The 26,534-nt window shown below is 47.9% G+C and overlaps 1 protein-coding gene across 3 annotated transcripts in view; it reads right to left on the bottom strand.

Moving 5' to 3' along the window:
- The window catches only part of Il34 (interleukin 34), a 57,714-nt gene that overhangs the window by 11,146 nt on the left and 20,034 nt on the right, over positions 1-26,534 (bottom strand). The window contains exons 1-2 of one of the 3 annotated variants that reach the window (XM_075977332.1): positions 856-1,012; positions 370-774 (exon numbers count right to left, since the gene is read on the bottom strand). In XM_075977332.1, the coding sequence (XP_075833447.1) occupies positions 370-397 (28 nt within the window). In that variant the 5' untranslated portion in view covers positions 398-774; positions 856-1,012. Of the gene's footprint in view, positions 1-369; positions 775-855; positions 1,013-26,534 lie in introns of those variants that run through there. The other 2 variants (XM_075977331.1, XM_075977333.1) reach the window with 2 other exon arrangements.

The following is a 26,534-nucleotide window of genomic DNA, read 5'->3' as shown; positions in this document are numbered from 1 at the left end:
TCCCTACCCCCAACTAGCCACACCCAGGAGGATGGAAATCCTCTCTCTACAACCTCTGTCCCCACCCTGCACCCCAGAGCCAATGAAACTACAGAGGTGAGAAGCTGCCACCCACCCCAGTGCCGGCCCATCCTGCATCTGTTGTGCCCACTCAGCTCGTACATCTGAGCCTGAGGTCAGAGGCAGGCAGAGCAGAGGGTGGCCGTGGATCTCTCATCCCGGAGGCTGCCTGCAACCCCCTGGAAAGCATCCCAACTTCTTACCAACAGGAGCTGCCCTGGTTGCTATGGTTACAGTAGAGCCACCCACCCACCAAGGCCTTCCAGGACAGGATCCCCAGGTATAACTCCCCCTCCCCCCAGTACTCACAGTATAACCAGGCGAGTCCCCAGGGCATGATGGTGCACTGGGTGCCCCCTGACAGCAGAGGCACTGTCCCCAGCAGTGTGTCCAGTGGCCTGAGCTAGGACCTACATGGCCTCGGGTCAGCAAGGGTGGCCACCAAGTCGGGAAAGGCTGGCCCAGGTTGAGAGGGGGCAGGTACTCCTGGGGTAGCTACCGCCCTATCTGCTTGGCAGGGCGGAGGGCAGCCAGGGGGCGGTGGCTGCCAGTCCCATTGCAGCTCGGGAGCTGGTGTGAGACTGTGGCTCTGGGGTCTCGGAAGGAAGAGGAGGAAGAGAAGGGAGTCCCCAGCAGGCCTCTTGGAATCTGGAGCTGGGTGGCGCTTTCTCTGGTTTCTCCGACTGCCGCCGCTGCTCGGTGTGAAGTCTAGCTCTGGAAAAAGAAGGAGGAGAGAGACTGATTATGTAAGAGCGAGGCTGCCACTCAGCCACCAGCCAGCAAAGGAAGACCCACCACACGCACGCTGTCCCCGCGACCAGTACTAAGACACCCAGCCTGGTCTTCACACGCAAGGAATAACTCCAGGCACCTCGGCAGCTGCCTGGGGCCAAGGAGTGAGCGAGTCTACAAGTCGGGGCTGGCAGCCCTGAGCTGAGACTACAGGAACAGTGGAGTTACAATCCAGGAGGCTGCCTGGAGGAGGTGAGGCGCCGGGTCAATTCCAAGTGACACATGCTTCAGGGAAGGCTGAGGAGTGGAAGATGTCTCCCCCTGCCTTCACTGCTATCTAGATCTTTTCTGTCACCCAAATGTGTCCCCTGTCAGATAAAAACTGATGGGCCAGTTTCATTTGAACTCCAGATAAACGAACACTTTTTCTAGTGAAGTATTTGATGTGTGATACTGTAGGTACCGAATGTTGCATGGAGCATACTTATGCCAAGAAATAAATAAACAAACATTGTAGCCAGCTGTGGGAACACAACAGGGAGGTCACAGCACTCTAGTGGCTGGGGCAGGAGGATGAAGAGGCCAGACAGGGCTACATAGCAAGACTCTGGTCTCTAAAAAGCAAACAAAAGACTGGGTGCGGTGGCGCACATCTTTAATCCCAGCAGAGGCAGAGGTAGGTGGATCTCTGTGTTCAAAGCCAGTCTGGTCTACAGAGAGAATTCCAGGACAGCCAGGGTTACGGCATAAACAGAGAAACCCTGTTTTGTTTTGTTTTGTTCTGTTTTGTTTTGTTTTAAAAAGTATGCAAGAAGAATTTCAGCCTGGCCTGCTGGTGATTAACCCTGAAAGTCAACACCCCCATAGAGCCTGATGCACTCCCCCACTTTTCCCAGTCCCAGCAGATCACGGGCCCTGGGCAGAGACATCATGAAAACTGGGTTTCTCACAGGGCGCTATTCTATCCCTTTGGGATTTCCTCTCCCTGTATTGGCTTAGGTCAGGAGAAATGCCCACCACTCTAGGACACAGGGAAGGGGAATGAGGGCGGACGGGTGTGATGGGGGGAGACGCTCTCCATCGTTCCGTCTGTGACGTACCTACAGAATGTACCGAATTGTACCAACTTGCTGGCCCTAGGGCTGGGGTGCAGCTCAGTGGTAGAGAGCTTGCTGAGTATACAGGAAGCCCTGCAATCAAGCCCCAGCAAAGAAGCCAAGAAGCGAGGAAGTAGGAATAGTAAGACCCAGACTGGGCTGCCCAAGGGAATTTTAGCTAAGGCTAGCCTGGGCAACATAACAAGTTTCAGGTAAGCACGGGCTGCACAATAAGACCCCGTCTAAAACAAAACAGCACAGCAGACACGCTCGCCCTCCTCCTCAGAGCCTCTGAAGCAGGCAGGGCCACATCCACAAAGTGCATTGCTCAGATTTACCTTGGGTTAAGACTCTGGACCTCAGCCCTCCCTTCTTCTGATCCTCTCCCTACCCCTCTTCCTTCCCCCCCCCATCCACCCCAGTGACCTTCCTATAGAGATACCTACACTAGCTAGCTATGCTGCCCCCCCCCCACTGTCTCGTATTAGCTCTTGAAGGTCTCACACTTGGCTGTGCCGCCAAGGATGACCTTGAACTCCTGATTTGGTCCCCACCTCCTGAGAGCTGGACTTACAGGCACGCATTACCACACTCCTTTTAGACGGGGATGAGTTCAAGCTCAGGGCTTCATGCATGCTAGACAAGGTACATTCCCAGCCCCAACTGTATCTTTTCATTGTTACTTGCATGTTACAGAAGTCTTATATACATACGTGTGTGTGTGTATGTATATAAGACTTCCATAACATGCAAGTATGTGTGTGTATAGTTTTTAATGTATAACTAAGAATTTTGACAAACTCATAGAGCTATGTAACCACTGCAATAACCCTTTTGGTGTTTTGTTTTGTTTCCAAGATGGGGTTTCTCTGTGTAACAGCCCTAGTTGTCCTGGAACTAGCTCTATAGAGCAGGCTGACCTCAAACTCAGAGATCTGCCTGCCTCTGACTCCCAAAGACTGGGACAAAAAGATAGCCACCAACGCCTGGCTATCTTTATTCCATTTTGTTTTGTTTGTTTTTGAGAAAAGTTTTCTCGGTGTAACAGTCCTGGCTGTCCTGAAACTCGATCTGTAGACCAGGCTGACCTAAATCACAGAGATCCACCTGTCTCTGTCTCCCAAGTGTTGGGATTAAAGGCATGCGCCACCACTGCCCGGCAATAATCCCTTTATAAAACACTTCCTTCACCCAACACTCCCGGCCTTTGGGCCTCTGTTGCTCTGTAGTGAGCGCCTCTTCCCACAGTAGCACTTTTCCCGTCAATCACTCCCCCCCCCCCCCCCGCCCCCGAATGTCACATAAATGCCATCTTGAGGTATAGATTTGGTGTGTCGCTTCTTCCACTTGACATGACGAATCTGGGGTGTTGTCATGTTGATGTGGTATGTTAATAGTTTCCTCTTTTTTCTTTCTCAGTGAAAGCCTCTTGTGTAAACAAATCGTTATATGTCTACCTCCAATAAAGAAGCATTTGAATCGATCCAGTCTTTGAAGACAATGAAAAGCACCGAAGTCCTCAGTGGACAGGTTTTGGTGTGGACAGAAGCGTCTACCTCTGTGACTTTGAGTAACGTCACGCTGTCCTTTAGGCCATCAGGGATCTTCATGCCAGTCGCAGAGCCGGGGCTGCCCACCGCTCCTTATCTAGAGCTCATGTCCCCTGCACAGGACTTGGCGGGGCGGAGGTGTCCTACAGTCCACGAGGCGACTGCTGTGGGGTTTAAATGAGGTGTCCTCATAGTCTCAGACATTTGGCTATCTGGTCCCAGTTGGTAGTGTTGTCTGGGGAGGCTAAGGTGTGGCTTTGTTGGAGGAAGGGTGTCACTGGAGGCCGGCTTTAAGAGTTTAAAGACTCACCATTTGGAGTTCAGGGCTCAAGATGCGAGCTTTCAGCTTGCTGTTCCAGCCACCCCACCTGCCACCTCCACTCCACCATCATGGGCTCCTCACTCTCTGGAATGATAAGTTCGAATAAATGCTTCCTTCTCTAAGTTGCCTTGGCCCTGGTGTTTATCATAGCAACAGAAAGTGCGGCAGCAGAAGGTCCTGTTTAGAGCCCACAGCTCTGCCCTCCCTGGCAATGAGACCCAACCCTGCTCTGCCGTCTTTCGGTCCTCAAGACTGACTGTGACTTCCTCAGATCCTGGGAGGGCAGAGCCTGCCTGGATTTCTCTGTCTCTACCTCTCTGTCCCCATCTCGGTGAGGATGGAGGGATGGAGGTGGCTGAAGGGTTTACGCCTTTCCCAGTCTGCCCCACCCCACCCCTGGGGCCCATGGCATTATTGGGAAACTCGTGGAGGGAAAGGACAAAAAAAAAAAAAAAAAAAAAAAAAAAAAAAAAAAAAGAGGGTGGAGTGGTCAGCATAGTTCCACGATGAAGAGCAGCTTCAAAGTCACAGAATATCAGTCTCACTAAGTCATGACTCCAGGGTCCTGGGGCAGGGGCAGGGTCAGAGAGAGGGCAGGTGGTGGTGGGGGGAGGGGTTGAATGAGCTAAATCCTCCACGGAGGGAAGCAAGGACTTGCTTGCATGATTTGGGAGGGATTAGACACAGCTGCGCATATCTGGTTTTGTGGTACTGGAGTTTGAGCAAGGGCTGACAGCATGCTAGAGGTAATTGAGGTAGTTCTTGCCTTTTCCAGTGAGCTACACCCCTAGTCCTTGAGAGCTTTTTTTTTTTTTTTTTTGCTTTTGTTTTTACTTTGAGACAAGGTCTCAAGGTGTAGTCCTGGAACTCATCTATGCAGAACAGGCTGGCGTGAACTCAAGAGATCCACCTGCCTCTGCCTTCCCAGTGCTGGGATTAAAGTCACGTGCCGCCCGCTTGGCTGTTAGTTATTTTGTTTGTTTTTTGTTTGCTTTCTGTTTGTTTAAATTCCTATCTGTAGAAAGTAGAAGGTGGGGGAGGAGGGACAGATGGAAGCCTGGTGTTGTTTATAATCTCGCAGTGACACAGTGAACTATTTTATTCTTTAATTCTGCAGGTAGAACTTGGATTTGTTTGTTTGTTTGAGACAAGGTTTTACGTCTGTAATCCAAACTAGCTTCAAATTCAGCACGTGGCCTCAAAGATGGACCTTGAATTTCTGTTCCTCTGCTTGGCTTCAGCCTCGGGTGCTGGGATTATGGGAGGTGCCACCACTGCCCTTTGTGTATTACCAGTGACCAAGAAAGAGCTTGAGACAGAAGCGCTCTACCACTGTGCTACATCATAGCCTACATTTTTTTTCTTTTTAAAGAACTCCTACTCTGAGCTATCCACCCAAGTCAGAATCCGCTCACTGTCCCCCTTCTTCCAAAGTCACCTGCTTTGGTCTTTCCTTACCTGAGGACTGACTAGCGCCTCTTCCTCAGGGAGGGAGCGTTGGACTCTAAGTTCGGATCATGGCTGTTGAGTTCTGGAGCCAGTTCAGCAGCACAGAAGACACACAAGGAAACAGTCAGGACCTACGCACGAAGCCCTCAGAGTTCCCAGGAAGCCTCTACCGGCTCTGCCACAATCACCACTGAGTAGAGGCTCAAAGAGTTTGTGTTCCATGAGCTGTAGGCGAGGATGAGGTGATCCGGGTTGATCACGGAGTGGGCCTGGTCGATGCATGTGGAGTTTGGCTACTCTTTCCTGGGCTTGGCTGATCCAAGCTAATCTCCACTGATCTTCCCTGGACCCAGCTGTTGTATGCTGAGCTCTGCTGAGCCTGCCTGGGTTTAACTAATCAGGCTGAGTTCTCTGACTCAAACTGGGCTCAGCTGGCCCAGGTTGGACTCTGCTGGTTCGAGCTGGATTCAGTTGAGCCCATCTGAGTTTGGCTGGCGCAGTGTAGCCCAGGGTAGCCCCACTCATGCTGGTGAGTTTGCAGAGTGCTGAGTGATCTAGGTGGACTTCACTGGGATCACATCCATCAGGGATAGCCTAGGCTAATTCTCACAACAGAAGCCCAAGAAAGGAGGCGAGTGAGTCAAGCCCTCCCTAAGTCCTACGCTCAGAACAATGACACCAACCACTTCCGTCACTTGGGACAGACAGACTCCACTTTCTGATGAAAGGAGCAGAGCTGCCTTGTAAGGCCTTGGATGGGTGTGGGTAAACAATTGGGGCCATGTTTGCAACCCATCTATTACACCTACCTGGAACATTCTTCTCCCCCAAAGAGGCCAGGCATGATGTAAAAGTATGAGGGGATAGAATATTGGGTCACCTGCCCAGCCTGGCCACTTTTCTTTAAGCAGGACAAGCCCCAGAAGACTTCAGAGGCATTCCTTACAAGCCCACATCCTAGAGTTGAGACGGGGAGACCTAGACGGGGAGGGAGCTGGCCCAAGGCCATATCCGGGCCTCCCAACTCATTTTCTTCCTGGGAATCAAGCCATGGTCCCTTAAGAATGTAGGAGGCTCAGGCAGTGAGCTCAGGGCTCAGGGCTGGATCAACAGATGCTCTTAATGGGGACTGAGCCTAAGACACAGATAAAGGGGACAGCTGGGCGTGGTGACACACTTGGGAGGTAACCTGTAGGAGGATCAAGAGTTCAAAGTCATCCTTGGCTACAAAGTGAGTTTAAAGCTAGCTACAGGAAACTCTAACTGAAGGGTGGGGATATGAGCTGTACAGATGTGGGCTCTGGGCAGGATCCAGACACAGTTCCTATATCTGCTTTTGTTTAGTTCTGTTTTTCTTTAATTTTTAAATGTGTTATTATATTTCTCTCTGTGTTTGTCTCTGTCTCTGTGTGTGTGTGTGCGCGCGCGCAAGAGAGATGAAAAGAGATCACAGGACAACTGTGGAGCTATTTGCTCCTCCCACTGTGGGATCCAAGGATCCCAGTCAGGCTATCAGATTCTGTGGCAATCACTTTTGCCCACCTGGCCATTTTGCCAGCCCTCTTTTCTTTTTCCTTCCTTCCTTTCTTTCTTCCCTCCCTCTCTCTGAAGGCGTGAGTCACAAACAATCCCACGCCAGTTTGGAATTATGACCAATAGACAAGCTATTTATTTAAAGGGGAAAAACTTAGAGATCACCGTCCCAGACAACAGCCCTCTGCTCAATCAGGAAGAGAGCCTAGTCGGCTGAAGAGGAGCCGGAAGCCAGAGTGAGAGCAGAGGGAAGTGGCCGCTTTTTTAAAGGGAGAGAGACCAAGCACCAGTGGGCTGGTATCTCAGCGGCTATTGGCTGAGGGAGCGGAAGAAGCTTCCGCAACATCTCTCTTTCTTCTTTGACAAGGCCTCGCATAGTCCAGGCTGGCCTCAGACTTGGCGGGTATAGTCAAGGATAAACCTGAACTAACTCCTGCATCCTTTGCCTCCACCCCAAGTGTTAGAACCACAGCCGTGTCCTGCCGCGCCTGCTTTATGTGGTGCTCAGGCTTCCTGCCTACTAGGCAAGCGCTCTACCCCTGAGTTACATTCCTGACCTCCAGAATATATCTATTTTCTGTCCGACCCCTGACATCTTTCCTATGTGTGGCCAGCAGTTGGTTCTATGTTAAAATTCATGCCCCAGAATTGAAGTTGTATTTCTTTAGTAGGAAGTGAGAAATATAGATTCTGGGGCTGGGCAGTGTTGGCACATGCCTTTAATCCTAGCATTTGGGAGGCAGAAGTAGATAGGTCTCTGTGAGTTCGAGACCAGCCTGGTCTACAGAACAAGTTCCAAAGCTACAGAGGAACCCTGTCTCAAAAAAAAAAAAAAAAAAAAAAACTGGGCTGGAGAGATGGCTCAGCGGTTAAGAGCATTGCCTGCTCTTCCAAAGGTCCTGAGTTCGATTCCCAGCAACCACATGGTGGCTTATAATGAGGTCTGGTGCCCTCTTCTGGCCTTCAGGCATACACACAGAAAGAATATTGTATACATAATAAATAAATAAATAAATATTTTTAAAAAACTTTAAAAAATCATATTTAGCCGGGCGATGGTGGCACACGCCTTTAATCCCAGCACTCGGGAGGCAGAGGCAGGTGGATCTCTGTGAGTTTGAGACCAGCCTGGTCTACAGACAGGCTCCAAAGCCACAGAGAAACCCTGTCTCGAAAAACCCAAAAAAAAATCATATTTATATATTTTTATATTCATCTCTATGGCTTGGCTTGATCAGAACATTATGAAATGTTCTGCATAGCACAGAGCTGCATAGCACATGGTCCTTTCCCCTGGCTTCTTTCCCTTAGCACCATGTTCCCAAGGTTCATTCATCCGTGGCATCTTATGAACTGAATATCTGAGTCACTTCTGGGCCAGTGAGATGTCTCATCATTCCCAAGCCTGACAACTTGAGTTCAGTCTCCAGAGCCCACATGGTGAAGGAAAGAACTGATTCCCACAAGTTGTCCCCATCTCTCTGCATGTATGTCATAGTATGTATGTGCCCACACACATACATGTGCAAAAAAATAAGTAAAAGGTAAGGGTTGGAGAGATGACTCAAGGGTTAAGAGCATTTCCTGCGCTTCCAGAGGACCAAGGTTCAGTTCCCAGCATCCACACTGGGCAGCTCACTACAGACTATAATTCCAGGGGATCGATGCCCTCTTCTGGTCTCCATGGGCACCTGCACATAGGACATGTATTCACACACATTCACACATTCACACACACACACACACACACACACACAAATCTACTAATTTTTTGTTTTTTTGAGACAGGGTTTCTCTGTAGCTTTGGAGCTTGTCCTGGTCTTGTAGACCAGGCTGGCCTCAAACTCACAGAGATCCACCTGCCTCTGCCTCCGAAGTGTTGGGATTAGAGGTAAAAACCACCACCTCCCAGCCACAAATCTACTAATTTTTAAAAATTATATCACTCCAACCCAACTAATATGATGACATTTAGAGATGGGGCCTTTAGAACATGATTAGGGATAGTTAAGGAGGTAATTAGTTCCTCACGGTAAGACGAAAGTCCTTGGAGGCTAAAGAGACGACTCAGCTGTTAAGAGCACTGGCTGTTCTTCCAAAGGACATGGGTTTAACTCTCAGTACCCACATGACAATTCCCAGCAATCTGTTAATCCCAGTTCCTGAGGTACTGGTATCCTCTCTTCTGGCACCTCAGGACATATGTGGTGCACAGACATACGTGTATGGAAAACGTCCATACACATAATTTTTTTTAAAAATTGTATTTATTTATTTATTTTACTTGATGTATATATATGCATGTGCCTAAATGTATATCTGTATCATATATGTGCAGACAGGTGCTCTTGAGACCAGAGGACCTTGGATGCTCTGGAACTGAATTACAGGTGATTGTGAGACTTCTGCTATGGTTTCTGGGAACCAAAACCAGATCATCTGCAAGAGCCACGAGTGTTCAAAACCCCTGAGCCATTTCTCCATTCCCTGACTATTTGTGTCTTCTGAATAGTCATAGGTCATGAGCCTCCTGGTCTGAACAGTTCCTTTGTCTTCATGACGGTGGCCGCACTCTAATTAACTGCTTAGTTTAATTTACTGAAGCTCTTTTTACTTTTTTTTTTTAAATATTTATTTATTTATTATGTATACAATATTCTTTCTGTGTGTATGCCTGAAGGCCAGAAGAGGGCACCAGACCTCATTACAGATGGTTGTGAGCCACCATATGGTTGCTGGGAATTGAACTCAGGACCTTTGGAAGAGCAGGCAATGCTCTTAACCGCTGAGCCATCTCTCCAGCCCCTGAAGCTCTTTTTAAAGTTTGATTGAGGTACAGCTGATATGAAGTAAAGCTCACCATCCAAGTGGACAAGTTTTAAAATCGCGGGGGCAGGAGCGATGCCTCCGTTAGGTTAGGAGCGTTTCTGCTCTTGCAGAGGACCCAAGTTTGGTTCCCAGCACCCGTGCTGCGCCTCTTACGACTCCCAATAACTTCCATCATCACCCTCTGCTGACCTCCGAGGGCACTTGCCCTCACATGGCAGACACACACCGTACACATAAATAAAAATAAAACAATTTTTTTTAAAAGAAGATGTAGAATATTTCTTTCACTCCCAAAAGTTCCCTTGTGTCTCCCCCTTTGCAGCCAGTCCTCTTCCCAGTCTCCCACTGATCTGGCTTCTATCTTTAGAGTCAGATTTTTTCCAGAATTTTCTTTTCTTTTTTCTTTCTTTTTTTCCCCCTTTGGTTTTTCAAGACAGGGTTTCTCTGTGTACATAGATTATTATAGTCTGGACATGGTTTTAGTTTGTCCCCCAAGGGACAAACTTGGAAGCTTGACTCTTTGTGCATCCTCAGCTCTCAATGCTGGGAGACAGTAAAGTCTCTAAGATGTGGAGCCTAACCAGCTATAGTAGCAGGCACCTGCAATCACAACATTCAGGGAGCAGAGGAAAATTGCAGGAGTTTGAGGCCACCCTGGGCCACATAGTGAAGTGGAAGCCAGCCTGGACTAGTCTCAAAGAGAAGGAGGAGTCAGGGTGGGGACCACCGCCTTGGAGAGGAACTTCCAGTTAGCTTGGGGAGAAAGGGTTGTCAGTAAGGAGCAAGGCCAGCCCCTCCCCTTTCAGGTAGCCTGTCCGGCCTCTTGATCCCTCCCTCCATGGGAGAAGCTCTCACCAGAACTCGGCCATTGCTGCTGCTGTACCCTCGAGCCTCAAAAGCTAAGCACTAAATAAAGCAGTTTGTCCTTTTCTTCCTTTTTTCTTTCCTCCCTCCTCCCCTTTCCCCACTTCTTGTTTGTTTTTGGTCAGCTGGATTGTTTGTTTGTGTTAAACGGAGTCTTGCTAGCTATCCCAGGTTGGTCTCAGACTCACGATCCTCCCTCCTCAGCCTCCCTGATGCTAGATCCCAGGCGTGTGGCCCTCCTCACTATGGCGTGTTTCCTTTGTGTGTTATCCAGCCTCGAGCACTTTCTATGCTGATGAAAAAATGGACCAGGACAAGGCCTTTCATGAGCATGTTTTTCTCTCTCCTGAGAGTAGCAGAGAATCACACGATCAGCGGAGTCTGAAAGATAAGAAACAGCCAAGCTATTTTCCAAAGTGGCGCTATGCTATTCTCTTTGATGTTCAAGTCGTTAAGCTAATGAGAACTCCTCCTAGTAGGTTCCTGCCCCGGTGTGTGAGTCCAGAAGCCATCAGAGTTTCCTTACTCTCTGCCATTACAAGAGCCTTCCAGGCTCTCCTGTACAATTCCCGACTCAGACTTGATATCAGCTCTTTCCCCGAGGATCCTTTTTTTGTTTTGTTTTGTTTTGTTTCGAGACAGGGTTTCTCTGTAGCTTTGGTGCCTGTCCCAGAACTAGCTCTTGTAGACCAGGCTGGCCTCGAACTCCCAGAGATCCACCTGCCTCTGCCTCCCGAGGCTGGGATTAAAGGCGTGCGCCACCACTGCCCAGCCCGAGGATCCTTTCTAATGATAAATGGTATTTAGATCCCTCAACCTGGGCACTGGATAGTGCTATTTTACTACAGGGCTATCAGTGTTCTAGGTCTGATTCAGTAGGAAATGCATAATCTTAAATGTTTTCTAAAAAGTCATTTGGGGCTGGGAATGCAGGTTGGTGGATAGAGTGCCCGCCTACCACGCCAGAGGCCATGGGTTCAATCCCCAGCACTGCATAAACTGAGCACGGTGGTGCTTGCCTATAATCCCAGCACTTGGGAAGCAGAGGCAGGAGGATCAAGAGTTCGGGGTCATCCTGAGCTACAGAGTGTTTCGGGCCAGACAAGGTTACATTAAACAGTGACTCAAAAAATAATTCACCTAGCGATGGAGAGATGGCTCCGTGGCTAAGAGCACTTGCTGTTCTTGCAGAGGGCCCAGGTTCAGTTCCAAGCACCTACATGGTGGCTCACAGCCATCCTTAACTCTAGTTCCAGGGGATCCAGAGCTCTGTTCTAGCCTCTGTGGGCACTGGGCAAGCAGGCAGTGCATGCACATGCACAGAAATAAATAAATACTCATATGCATAGAAATACATTTTTAAGAAGTTAAAGCTAGGCGTGGGGTAGAGATTTACAGAGGGCACGAGGTCCTTGTGTATACAGGTAAGCACTGGGACAATCAGGAATGTCTCCCCAACGGAGCAAACATGTAGCCATTTTCCACCCAGAAAACTGGGAATGGTTATATTAGCCCAATGGTCTATGCTACCTATAGGGCCAGGCCACACCTGAATCCCCTTGAATCACCCTGAGTATTATGTTTGTTTATTTAGGCTTTTTCTTCCTAGACCTTATCCTGAGCATTGTTTCTGAGTCAACAAAACCCATCCTTATGGGAAATGTCACCGTACTTTACAACAGCCTAGGTGTTGCCTGTAGGGTCCCCCAGACTCTTCGTTTATCTCAGTCATTCTCCCTAGACCCTTATCTTAAGCACTGTTTCTCAATCAACATAGCCCATCTTTACGGAAGAGGTCGTATGTACTTTGAAAAGAGTTTCAATGTAATCATGCCTTAAGCTTTGTTGTACATGCAGAATGAGTGAATTATCATCAGAAACTTTCTTCAAAATAGTGCAGTGCTTATATATACCTAAAAAGCTGCCTGGTGTCAGACTCTAAAAGTTGAATCCACACCAGCTACTGAGTAATCAGATTTCCTTCTTGTCAGCCCTGGTGTTTGAGGCTGCCTTCCCCCGAAACACACACACATAGCAAGTGTGCCTGTATCCCTAATGCTAGGGAAGAGAAGACAGAAGGAACCTGAGGGTTACTGGTCAGGGAGTCTAGCTAAGCTAGTGAGCTCCAGATTCAGTGAGAGATCGTTTCTCCAAAAAACTAAGATGGGGCACAACTGAGGACGGCGTGTGGCTTTGACCTCTGGATCCCACAGGCATGTGCATACACACATACACCACACACATACATACCGCACACACACACCACATACACACACATCACACACACACATACACCACATACACAACACACACACACACATACCACACGCACACACACATACCACACATACACCACACACACACCATACACACACATACCACACACACAAGTTTATTGCTCACAGCGCTATAGGAAACTCTCTGAACTCATGTTCTGAATGCTGCTTGATTCTTGGTGGGTTCCAATAGTGGGGCACTATCTCAAAAAAACAAATCTAAACCGGGCAGTGGTGGCGCACGCCTTTAATCCCAGCACTAAGAAGGCAGAGGCAGGCGGATCTCTGGGAGTTGGAGACCATCTTTGTTCTGCAGAACAAGATCTAGGACAGCCAGAGCTACCCAGAGAAACCCTGTCTCAAAAAACCAAAACCAAACCAAAACAAACAAAAAGGAAAAAGAAAAGAAGAATCTAATCCGTCGTGCATACTCCATGTTCTGCTGCCTGAAGAGCACAGTGCAGTTTGTCGGCCCTTCTGCAGCTTTCATTTACTACTAATCTGTGTGTGCGTGTGTATGTGGTGGCATGTGTGTGCGTGTGTGTGTGTGCACGCACGCGCATGTGTGTATGCATATGCACGCCCACAGTGGGAGTAGAGGTTCAAAGGAAAGCTTTACGAGATCAGTTCTCCCCTTCCACCTTTCGATGGGTTCCAGGGATCAAACTCAGTCTCTAAGATTGAACGGCAAGGACTTTAGCCACTGAGTCATCTTCTGGGCTCTGCTCTCCGCTTCTCCCTGCCCAAGTCCAGAGCTAACTACAGTTCTGGCCTTTGCGGTGGCCTCCGATGGAAGTCCGCACTATTTGTGCTCACGGCTGACATTCTGCTCCATCAGTAAGAGTTGCTGGGTGTCCCCTTCTAACTCGTCTTGTTTTCCCATGAGTCCTTTCCCATGAGGCAAGCCGAGGCAGCAACAGACCATAGCTTTGCCAACATGTCTGATATGAATGAAATACTGTTCTTTCAACCTACATCTGGCCTTCCTCTGAAATCAGATAGGATTCAGGCCCATGAGTGTTTCCAAGCAGCTGCTTCTCAAGCTTGATTGGGCTCTACACTGACACTGACTTTATTTTGAAAATTCACAGTCACTGAAGAGATTTTATTTATTTATTTATTTATTTATTTATTTTGTTTTTCGAGACAGGGTTTCTCTGTGGCTTTGGAGCCTGTCCTGGAACTAGCTCTGTAGACCAGGCTGGTCTCGAACTCACAGAGATCCGCCTGCCTCTGCCTCCCGAGTGCTGGGATTAAAGGCATGCGCCACCATCGCCCGGCTGAGATTTTTTTTTTTTTAAGACAAAGTCTCACTGTGTAGCCCTTGCTGGCCTGGAACTCTCTCTTATGAATCAGACTGGCGTTGAAATCACAGAGATCTGCCTGCCTTTGTCTCCCAAGTGTTGGGTATCAGTGGCACATGCTACCATGCCCCATTTAATATTTTATTACATTCGTGTGTGTGTGTGTGTGTGTGTGTGTGTGTGTGTGTGTAAGGGGAGTGTGTGCATGTGTGGAGGTCAAAAGACAACTTTTGCAAGTCAATTCTCTTCCATAGATGGGTCCTGGGGTTGAACTGAGGTCTTCAGGCTTGGTGGCAAGTACCTTTAGCTGCGGAGCCATTTCACCAGCCCCTGGAGTGAACCCCTGGATCTAGGATCCAAAAGGAGTTACAGAGGGGTTAAAATACACTCGTTAGACCATCAGTTCCCAGACCCCTCTGGTTGGAGATATTGCTGGTGTCCACGACTGCAGGTATGGGTGTGACTGAAGCCAGTGGGCAGAAGTGAAGGATGCACTAACAGTCTAGAAACACAGGACAATTCTAGCCCCAGATGTCAGCATCACTAACACTGAGATACCAGAAAGGGAATTCAGTGTGTTTGTGTTGCTTGTTTTGGCTGGTGGTTTGTTTTTTAAACTTTTTGTTTTATTTATTATGTGTGTGTCTCTTGCTGTGATGTGTGTTTGAGTACGAACATGTGTAGGCATGTGGAGAAGTCAGGGAACAACTTTCAGAAGTTGGTTCTTTCTTTCTGCTGCGGATTCCAGGAAGGGAAGTCAGGTGCCAGGCTTGCACAGAAAGCATGTTTACCGACTGAGCTGTCTTCACAGATGGCTTGAGGGTTTTTGAGACAGGATTTCACTATGTAGCCCAGACTGGCCTAGAACTTGTGATTCTCCTGCCTCAGCCTCCAAATGTTGGGATTACAGGTATGCACCATCCTACCCAGATAAATTCAATATTTTTTTAACCACAAGATCCAGAAACCATAGACGACTCTCTAAACTGGTCATGGCACATGACCCATGTTTAGATAAAATTGCCTAAGTAATCACATGGCATTGAGCATCAAGGTGACACCAGACATGAGCACTAAACGAATTACTAAAGGTCTATCTCAGAGGGCCCCAGATCCCAGGGGAGGTCCTGGGAAGTCTGCACTGGATATGGCCCTTGCAGTCAACACTCAGGAAGCACCTTCTGTTTGCCTGGGACAAGTAAGCTGCCATGCAGGAAGACACATGCAGCCAAATGGAAAGCAGAATGACAAATGAATCATGGGAAATTGTACACCAAAGAACTATAGGGAAGTGGGGACAGGGAAGCAGGAAAGTTTCCTCAGGGATGGCAAAGACACCGGTTCTTAGAACTACCATCTCCACTGAGCTCTGCCTGGCTAGGATTACACCTTTAATCCTAGCACTCAGGAGGCAGAACCAGGGAGATCTCTGAGTTCAAGGCTAGCCTGGTCTACATCCAGAGTTAGAGGCAGTCAGGGTTACACAGTGAGGCCTTTCCTTCAATACAAACAAACAACAACAACATAAGAGCCCACCACAAAAACAAAAAGCACAAAACACCCTCCCCCCGCAAAAAAAAAAAAACCAAGGGACTAGAGCCATGACTCAAGCGATAGAGTGCCCGCCATGCAAGCATGGCGACCTGAGTCTGCAGCCCAGCGCACCTGTAAAAGCCAGGTGTGAAGGCAGGCACCTGGATCCCAGTGCCGGGAAGTGGAGATAGGAGGAGCCCAGAGAGCTCAGTAGCAAGTCCATGTGCTCCTGCTTCAGTGAGAGCCTCGTTCTCAAAACAATAAGATGAAAAGCAGTAAAGAAAGACATTCGACCTCAACCTCTGGCCTCAGGAGTAACACATAAGCACGTGCACCTGCACACATGCTCGAACACATACGTGCACACACATACGCATGCACACATGCACATACATGCGCACAGGCACATACCCAGTGGAAGGACAAGAGGAAGGATACCCTCACCTACACACGCACATGCACATGTGAACACATACTAAAAGTAAAGTTGGAAAGAGTGCGCAAAACTATGCCTTTGATGCTCTATTTGCTTTATAGATGGCATGCTCATGCTGGTTAATCTTGTCAGCTTCATGGGCTTTAGAATCACCATGGAAACAAACCTCTGGACTCTTCTAGATGAGGCTAGCTGGGTGTGGGTGGCACTATCGGAGAAAGTGATTTGAGCAGCGACATTCACCTCTCCCTGTGCCCTGACTGTGGACACCGTGGGACCAGCCACCTCACGCTCAGGTGGCCGTCACTACCCTGTCATGACGAACTGTATTCTCCAGCCGTGCATCAGAACAAGCCTTCCTTTCCAGAAGCTGCTTCTGTCCTGTGTTTTGTTACACCAACAAGTCAGGTGACTATTAATAATATTATAGTTCCCCACACAGGAAATAAACCAAATATCTACCCCTAAAAGACTGGACATGTGGATGCTGATGATACCATAGGATACTATACAACCATCAAAAGGAGAACGTTTCTAATCCAAGCGACAGCATGCATGAGGCTCAGAAACATTATTTTCAGGAAAAGAAGCCCATATGCTTTGTAATTGCATTTATTAAAATGTAAGAATAGATTTTTGGTTTTTGTTTGTTTGCTTTTTGGGGGGACAGGGTTTCTCTGCATAACATTCCTGGCTGTCCTACAACTTGCTCTGTAGACCAGTCCGGCCTCGATCAGAGATCCTCCTGCATCTGCCCCCCAAGTGCTGGGACTGAAGGTGTGAGCTGCCACCACCCAGCAAGAATAAGTTTTTTAAACCTTATCTATAGTCATAGATACCAACTGTAATTACTACCCAGGATGGGCAGTGCTGGTTGGAGCTGGCTAGAAGGGGCTTGAGAGAACGTTGTGGAGAATTAGGAAGTTCCATCTCTTGCCTGGAGTAGTGGTTACATAATTGCCATGCAGCTATTGCTGGACAGGCAGTGACTCCTTCCTCCAAATTTACAGCCTCTACGACTCTCAGCACACGCCCTTACGGCCTTTTCAGATGCAATTAGCTAATTAGAGTAAGGTCAGGCTGCACTGGAGTAGGCCCTAATCCAATAACTGTGTTCTCATACCTATGCTGCTTGGTTTTATTGGGTGACGACAAGATTTTGAATAACCCAGGCTAGCAGAGGATGACCTTGAACTCCTGATCTTCCTGCACCTACTTCCTAAGGGCTGGGATTCTAAGCACGAACCACCCTGCCCAGCTTTTATGCAGTGTGAGTGTTGGAACCCAGGGCTTCATGCTTGGTAGGCAAGTACTCTAAAACCTGAACTCCACATGCAACTCTCATAAGGAGAGGGAAGACCACAAGCCAATAGAGGTGCAGACTGCAGAGACACACACACACAAGGGAACAGTTCCAGGAGCTGCTGCAACCATGGGAAGCTGGGGCGGGTGCAGCGCCATACCTCCCCCCCCCCCCCCCCCCCCGCCACCGCCTCCAGTCTGCAGAAAGAAGAGGGCTCTATGGGCACATCGACTGTGAATCTCTCGCCTCCAGACCCGTGAGAGAGCACAGCTGGGTTGCTATAATAAGCTATTGAGTTCACGGTCCTACGTTACAGTACCACGCTAACAAACTGAATGCGTAAGTTCTACCGGCTTTATTTTAAGTAAGCTATACTTCTAAATTTAAAAATAAGCAAGAGAGCCGTGAAAGCCTAGCCCTGGCTGTTGCTTCACCCTGGCTGCCAGAACGGCTTCTGGAGCAGAGTCCAGTATTGTTCAGAAAACTGAAGGTGGCCCTACTTGGGTGCTGCCCAGCTGGACACGGCCCAGTGCCTCTCCCTTCAAGCTCACTGTGTAAAAATGTCCCCTCCAGGCTGCAGAGTTCACTCAGTAACTAAGAACATCTATTGCTCTTTTGAGGACCCAGGTTGGATTCCCAGCACCCACAAGCTGGCTTGAAACCCTGATGTTCTTCTGACCCTCAGAGGCATAGCAGCCATATGTATAAAATATTAAAACAAATAAATCTAAAAAATATTTTTAAAACATTTCCTTAGCCATTATGCCCATGGCACCCTTCAGACGCAAGTGCCACACGGTCCCTGAGTAGCTCTACCTAAGAGACCCACTTCATGGATGCTGGGTTCAAGAGCAACCTGAACCCCTCACGTGGAGCTACTGTCCCCAGAACTAAGGACCACAGAGAGGCCTGCTTAGAAGGTGACAGGTTTCTTTTTTTGTTTTGTTTTGTTTTTCGAGACAGGGTTTCTCTGTGGCTTTGGAGCCTGTCCTGGAACTAGCTCTGTAGACCAGGCTGGTCTCGAACTCACAGAGATCCGCCTGCCTCTGCCTCCCGAGTGCTGGGATTAAAGGCATGCGCCACCACCGCCCAGCTAGGTGACAGGTTTCTATTTGCTCCTAGATTCATTTCTGGAATGATCTTCGGCCCCATCCCTTTGCTTTCTGCAGCCCAGGCAGTCACGAAAGGAAACACCCAATTTATTTTTTTATTTATGTCTTAAAGATTTATTTATTTTTGTTGTATGTGTATGAGTGTTCTGCCTGCATAAATGTATATAGACCACCTGTATTTCTGTTGCCTAAGGAGACTAGAAAGAGGCATTGGATCCCCTGGAACTAGAGTTACAGACAGTTGAGAGCCAGCATGTGAACTGAACTCAGGACCTCTGGAAGAGCAACAAGCATTCTTAGATGTTGAGCCATCAAAAAAAAAAAAAATTCAGGCTGTGGTGGCATATGCCTTTAATTCCAGCACTCAGGAGGTAGAGACAGGTAGATCTCTGTGAATTCGAGGACAGCCTGGTCTACAAGAGCTAGTTCCAGGACAGGCTCCAAAACTATAGAGAAACCCTGTCTCGAACTGGAGATAAAGGCAGTTGTGAATTACCAAATGTGAGTGCTGGCAACTGAACTCTGGACCTCTGGAAGAACCGGAAGTGCTCTTAAACAGAGTCATCGCTCCTTCAGGCTGAAAGCAAACTGCTTAGTGCTTTTCTTTGGCTTCACCATGAAAGCCCCGACCCTGAGAAACGGTCCATCCCCTGTCTCAGCACCCTGCACATGTCTGCCAGGCAAAGTCAGACAACATTGAAGACCCTACTGGGTATGCTGTCCCCCAAAAGTCTCCTCACATTGCTGGCTGCCCTCCCTGGACTCTGGGAAATTTCCATGTGTGAACTCTAACTCACTACATTCCACAGCAAAGCCCGAGGGAGGAACTTACAACCCTCTCATTCTGATGAGGAGCTGGAGGAGGAAGGGGAAACCAATGTGTCCCAGTCAGGGGCAAAGCAGTGATTTCAGCTTAACCAGCCCAAAAAACACTGGCCTCTTTGTTTTGCTCTTGGGACAGGGTCTTGGCACGTAGCCAAACTGCCCTCAAACTCTCGGCCTACTGCTTCCGTCATGAGATGGGGGTACAGGCACATGCTATCATACCATGGTAATACACTGGGTTTTTTTCGAAGAATTAAATTTTCAAAAAATTAGGTGTATGTGTGTATGTGTTTATATATGTATATGTCTGAGTACAGGTGACTGAAGACTAGAACAGGGATCCCCTGGAGTTGGGGTTACTGGTGGTTGTGAACTTCCCATCATGGGTGCTGGGAACCTAACTCGGGTCCCTGCATGAGCAGTTTGCAGTCTTAACCTCTGGACTATCTCTCCAATCCCCCACAGTTGTCCTAACCTCTGGACCATCTCTCCTGCCCCTCACTGTTGTCTTAACCTTTGGGATGTCCTTCTGAGTTAAAGCCACATCCTGAGACGTGGCTGAGACCCCAAAGGATTTCCTCTGTTTAGAATTCAGATCCCTTAACCACTTATTCCCACATTTTATTCTTCTTGAGACAATTATAGCAATGATTCCCAAACTGAGAAGAGCCCAGAGACTCCAAGCCTGTGGGACATCTTCCACAACATAAACAGAGCAGAGTACAGGATGGAGATTCTTGGGCTATGCTCTCTGGGTTTTAATTTGTTGGGGTTTGTTTCGGAGTGACAATGAAGAAAAACAAGAGACGGGGCTAGAAGTAACTGAGAGTCAAGCAGATGTTCCCAACTTGGTGGGCAATTCCTGTTCTTCCTGTCCATTTATTGCCCCGGGAAGGACTGGGAGCTGCAGTTCCCAGGAGGAAGGCAAACCAGAAGCCGCCTGCTTCAGGGCTAGAGGTGCAGCAAGCAGTTGCCAACTCCGCAGGTGTCGACACAGCAGCCCACAGTGGTTTCTGTGGACTCCAGAGCCTCTCCAGCAGGGTGGGACAGGACACTGAAGGACAGAAAGGAATTTATCCCAGGAGTGCAAGGATGGTTCGAGATTAACCTATGGCGGAAGCAGAAACCTGGCTCCCAGAAGTCGTCTGGGGACCTCCTGCATGCAAACCATGGCCCACGTACACCCACATTCACGCACACGCACGCACACATGCACCATCTGCAATAATAATTATTTCAGGAGTGTAAGGATGGTTCAAGATTAAGAAACCTCATAATGTAATGTAGTACCAGGCCCTTACTCAGTCTATTTGCTGTCGATATACAGTGTGTGCATATATGCTATATAAAGACCAGCGAAACCACTTTAGGAGTCTTTCCTCGGTGCCACTCATCTATTTTTGAGATAAGTTCTCTCACAAGCCTGTAATTTACCAAGTAGGCTAGGCTGGCTAACCAGTGAGCCCCAGGGACCTGCCTGTCTCAGTTCCTCGGCACCGGGTTTACAAGTATGCAACACCACGCCCGGCTTTTAACAACAACAACAATAGCAACAATGGGGTGTGGGGCTCAAACTCACGTCCACGGGCCTGGAAGTCAAGCACTTAATCAGCTGAGCCCATCCTCCAGCCCTAAAAAGTAGAGCAAAACCAACTGTGGCGTAAAAAATGAGACTGATGATTTAGCAGTCAGGACAGTGGGATCCTATCTCTGTGTTTCCTGCACTGCCCTGAGAAATACCAGAGGAAAGTAACTCCGAGGGAAGTCTCATGATTTCAGCTCAAGGTTTCAACGCACTCGTTGATTTGGGCCCATGATGAGGCAAAGTATCGCGGTAATGGGAGAGTGTGGAGGAGGAGGGCCGTTCATCTGATGATGGACAGGGAGCCAAGAGTGATGAGGGAACTGGTAGCCAGGCCTAGCCTCCAAAGCCTGGAGCCCTGGAACTTCTTTCCTGTAGCTACACCCGGCCTCCTAAGGTTTCCTGAACCACCCCAAAGAGCGCCACCTGCTGGAGGTCAAGCCTTCAACACAGACTGTGAGGACACTTCACAGTCAAACCACATCAAATAGGGACGACGTGGGCTGAAGGAGACAGCTTCCTGCAGGTCATATTCTAGTTCCATATGTGGTTAATAGTTACCATGGTGTGTTCTCTGTGTGATAACTCGTTGAAAATTAATCTCTTTTCATGTGTGTATGTTATAGTTGAATTTTTATTATAGCAAGTCCAATTAAAATGCCACCACATGTGTAACTAAATACTAATCTTTAACCCTTAGGTTAAAGAATAAGTAGGCCAGACTAGCCTGAAAGAACTCAAGAAAATATCTAGTAAAATATATATCTTAGCTGGGTGGTGGTGGTGCGCACCTTTATTCACGGCACTCGGGAGGCAGAGGCAGGCGGATCTCTATGAGTTCGAGGCCAGCCTGGTGTACAGAGTGAGTTCTAGGACAGGCTCCAAAGCTACAGAGAGACCCTGTCTTGAACCTCCACCCCCATATATCTGTATCTGTATCTATATATCTTAAGTATTATAAACCTTAGCAGGAAAAAAAGTAGAAACATGTATTTGGTGGCACGTGCCTTTAATCCCAGCACTCGGGAAGCTGAGGCAGGTGATCACTGTAAATTTGAAGCCAGTCTTGCCTACACAGTGAGGTTCAGGCTAGCCAAAGATACAGAGCTCGGTCTCAAAAAAAAAAAGAGGGGCGTCGAGAGATGGCTAAGTGGTTGAAAGCACTGGCTGCTCTTCCACATGGGGCATGGGGTCAATTCCCAGCACCCACATGGTGTTCACAACCCTCTATAACTGCAGTTCTAGGGCATCTGACGCCCTCTTCTGGCCTCCTCGGGGGCAGGCACACACACGGTGCGCAGACAGACATGCAGACACACATGCAATAAAACAGAAACAATCACACAAACAAAAATCATGACTGCAAATGAATAGACAGAGACTCCAGGGGAAAGGGCAGCAATTTCTGAGACAGACCCAAATTTCTATGAGGAAAAGGGCTTATAAAAATCACTTATCAAACAGCTTCTCCTCTCTGAACATGACGAACAATGAGGGCTGATGAGACGCCAAGGACAATGGCACACAGTTTTGATCCTACGCAATCTGCTGGCTTGGTGGGAGCCTAGCCAGTTTGGATGTTCACCTTCCTAGATATGGACGGAGGGGGGAGGACCTAGGACTTACCACAGGGCAGGGAACCCTGACTGCTCTTTGGACTGGAGAGGGAGGGGGAGAGGAGTGGGGGGAAGGGGAGAGGGGTGGGAGGAGGGGGAGAAGAGTGGGAGGAGGGGGAGAAGAGTGGGAGGAGAGGGAGGGAAATGGGAGGCTGGGAGGAGGTGGAAATTTGTTTTTTTTCTTTATTCTTTTATCAATAAAAAAAAATTAAAAAAAAACCAGCTTCTCCATTCAGAAACAGAAAGAGAACCACCTGGAAAGAAACACAGGAATCTCTTCCTCCTGCCATTTGCCAGGATGAATTCCAAACAGATGAAATTTTGAATGTAAAATAACAGAAGAAAACTCAAGACACAATTCCGTCATCTGAAGGTGAGGAAGGCTTTTGTATCTAAGATTAAGCATTTTAAAGTCATCAGAGAAGAGTCAGTTGACTACCTAAAAATATAAATGTGTGCAGGATTGGGATAGACTGACAAGATGGCTCAGCAAATAAAGGGGCTTGCTAGCCGGGCGGTGGTGGCGCACGCCTTTAATCCCAGCACTCGGGAGGCAGAGGCAGGCGGATCTCTGTGAGTTCGAGACCAGCCTGATCTACAGAGCTAGTTCCAGGACAGGCTCCAAAGCCACAGAGAAACCCTGTCTCGAAAAACTAAAAAAAAGGAAAAAAATAAATAAATAAAGGGGCTTGCTGCCAAGCCTGGCAACTTCGGTTCTATCCTCAGAACCCAGAGGGTGGAAGGAGAGACGAGACTTCTGCAAGCTGTCCTCTGACCTCCACATGCCCACGGTGGCAAGCACACACCAACTACCAAAGACCAATGAAAAATAAAGAGCCGGGTGGTGGCGGTGCACACGTTTAACCAGCACTCGGGAGGCAAAGGCAGGCGGATCTGAATTTGAGGCCAGCCTGGTCTACAGAGCGAGTTCCAGGACAGGCTCCAAAGCTACAGAGACACTGTCTCGAAAAAACAAAAAAGAGAAGAAAAGAAAGAAAGAAATATAGTTTTTTTTTAAATAGTTGTGTATGCAAGAGTGTAAGGGAAAATTAATTAAAAAAAAAAAACAGTATGGAGACAGGAGTTGCTGGCAGTATTTATTGTTCCTGTCCAGCTTTCTGCCCTTTGAATATACCTAATAATTTTTTTTTTTTGATTTTCAAGACAGGGTTTCTCCGTAGCTTTTGGTTCCTGTCCTGGAACTAGCTCTTGTAGACCAGGCTGGCCTCAAACTCACAGAGATCCGCCTGCCTTTGCCTCCCGAGTGCTGGGATTAAAGGCGTACACCACCACCACCCAGCCCTAATAAATTTTTCTTTCAAAGAAAAAGAAGCTGGTCGATGGTTGTATATACCTGTCATGCCAGCACTTAGGACGCAGAGGCAGGAGGATCTCTGTGAATTGGAAACCAGCCAATTCTACAGAGTGAGTTCCAGGACAACCAGAGCTATACAAAGAAACCCTGTCTCAAAAAAAGGAGGTGTGGGAGGCGACAGTAATGCTACATTGGATCCAACTGTATTCAAAACAAAAAACTAATCCCTGAGATGTAAAGAGCTTCTAGCAATAAAGGAGAAAAGCCACTACTTCTAACTTTGAAGTAAGTAAAAGACTTGAGTAAGGCAGTATACTTCATGCTCTGTGTCAGGTCCCCAGCATGGCATAAATTGGACAAATTGGTGCACACCTATGAGCCCAACAATTGTACACTGGAGTAAGGGGAATAATTCACACTCAAGTGTAAAAGACTAGCTAGCAGGTAAGGAGCAGAAGTTCAAGGTCATCGTTGGCTATATGACAGACACAGTGACTTCAAAACTGGGAACCTGTTTTGGAGAGGGAGAGAGAAAGAGCTGGGAGTGATTCCAGACATTCCCTCCTGCCCCCTCCCCATTTGTTTGTGACTCTTTCAGTCCTAGTCTCTTGGAGATGCTAGTACGTACCAGGTGGAAGCTTAACAGAGGGGAGACGCTATCTATGCAACCATGGAGAAAAAGTCATCCATGCCAGGATCAGACTTTTTGGTGATACAGCTGTTTGGGGGTCATCCATGTGCCCGTGAGCCCCTAATTTCTCGTTCATGTGCCTGTAAATAAACCCAATAAACCCACTGACTCAACAAGCCAGGCTTGGATGGGTCATCACTTTGGGCAGTCTTTGGGGCCCCATCTGAGCTGAGTATGACTCCCGCTCATGCCACCTCAGAAGCTAACACAACAGTCAAGAAAAAACGGTGGTGGCACACACCTTTAATCCCTTCACTTAGGCAACAGAGGCCGGCGGATCTCTGTGAGTTCGAAGCCAACCTGGTCTACAAGTGAGTTCCAGGACAGTCAGGACTACACAAAGAAACCCTGTCTCAAAAACAAAATAAACAAAAACAAAAAGGAAGTCAGAAATGGTATTTAAACGCACCAATTAAGGTCCTTCCCTAACACATTCAATTGACAGCCTTACCAAGTCATTGTTGTTTGTATATCAGATTGGTACAGAGCCAACAATCTGACAACGGAGCTCATTGATGTGGCAAAATGGTAATTTCTCTTCCAGAGCTGATACAGGTGAAGTTTGGCGCTTACTTTGTGGAGGAAAAGTTGGCAACATCTTTCAGAATTGCTAAAGCAGATACCTAGTAATCAATCCCAGGTCTGGGAAGCCATTCTGCATGTGGGATCCACACCTGCAGAAAGGCCACACAGGTAAGGTTCTTCTTCATGCTTTCTGATAACAGAGGGAAACCAACCCACATGTTCACCTCATGGGAGCACAGTGCATTGTCCTCACTAAAATGAAGCCCATGTCAGTGTGGATTCTCGCTGCCAAGTCTGTCCAGCGGAGCAAAGCACTTTATGATGTGTACATATATGTTTGCTGTATGTACTTAAAAAGCGGTCTGTGTTAGGATGATTGACGCTCAAGAGTCAAAAACCAGCAGCTCCGAATTTTCTCACAGCCAGCAACACATCTTTAAAAGAAGATAATCCAGGCCAATGAGATGGCTCAGTCAGTAAGCGTACTTACTGCTACCAGGCCTGATGATCCAAGTTCCCTCTCCAATACCCACATGGTGGAAAGAGAGATCGTGGCTCCTGCTTTCATACATGCACCGTGGTACATGCACACGCACATGTGTACACACACACAAGTTTAAAACTTAGGAAAGAAATCAAATGAAACGGGGTGGGAGAGATGGCCCAGTGGTTAAGAGAGCTGGCTGCTCTTGCAGAGGACCCCAGTTTACTTCCTGGTTCCCACATTGGGCAACTCACAAGCACCTGTAATGTTAGCACCGTACAATCTGATGCCCTCTTCTTGCCTCTATGGGTGCTTGAACACATATGCATATACCCACATGCAAACGTATATATGTTCACCAAATTAAAATTAAATAAGGTATTAAAATAAAACTTGATCTTAACTCAAGTAACTCTACAGTTTTCTAAGATTTCATTTTTGTTTTTTAAATTCACGTTTGCTAGTTACGGTTATGTGTGTGTATGTGCCGGGTGTCTGGGTGCAGGGGCCTGCAGAGGCCAGAGACCTTGGATTCCTCTGGAGCTGGACTTACAGGTGGTTGTTATCCACCTGATGTGGGTGCTGGGAACCCAGCACAGGTCCTCTGGAAGAGCAGTATGTGCTCTTCACCCCTGAGCCATCTCTCCAGCTCCTAAGTCTACAATTTGAGGGACTTTTTGCCAGGAAATAATTCTGTCGCCGGCCGGTAGTGGCACATGCCTTTAATCCCAGCACTCAGGAGGCAGAGGCAGGCGGATCTCTGTGAGTTCGAGACCAGCCTGGTCTACAAAAGCTAGTTCTAGGACAGGCTCCAAAACCACAGAGAAACCCTGTCTCGAAAAACCAAAAAACAAAAAGGAAATAATTCTGTCATTTAGTAGACTTTCTGTCAGAATCATAAAGCAATCTGGAAAATGTATGAACTGCAAGTCCAGAAGTTCTAGGGAGCAAGCTTTCGGGGACCAACACAGGATGGGGTCCCTCAGTTATCACATGGGCCAGCTAATAATCTAAAACCAGCTACCTGGCAAGGGCAGGGACTGAGTGCTTATGGGATGTTTGTGGTAAAAGACCTTCCCACCATTGTTCTTTGTTG

Source organism: Microtus pennsylvanicus, chromosome 6 (genome assembly GCF_037038515.1).
Source record: "Microtus pennsylvanicus isolate mMicPen1 chromosome 6, mMicPen1.hap1, whole genome shotgun sequence".
NCBI lineage: Eukaryota > Metazoa > Chordata > Mammalia > Rodentia > Cricetidae > Microtus > Microtus pennsylvanicus.
Note: the sequence above shows the minus strand (reverse complement) of the source record. Positions and strands in the feature narration are given on the sequence as shown.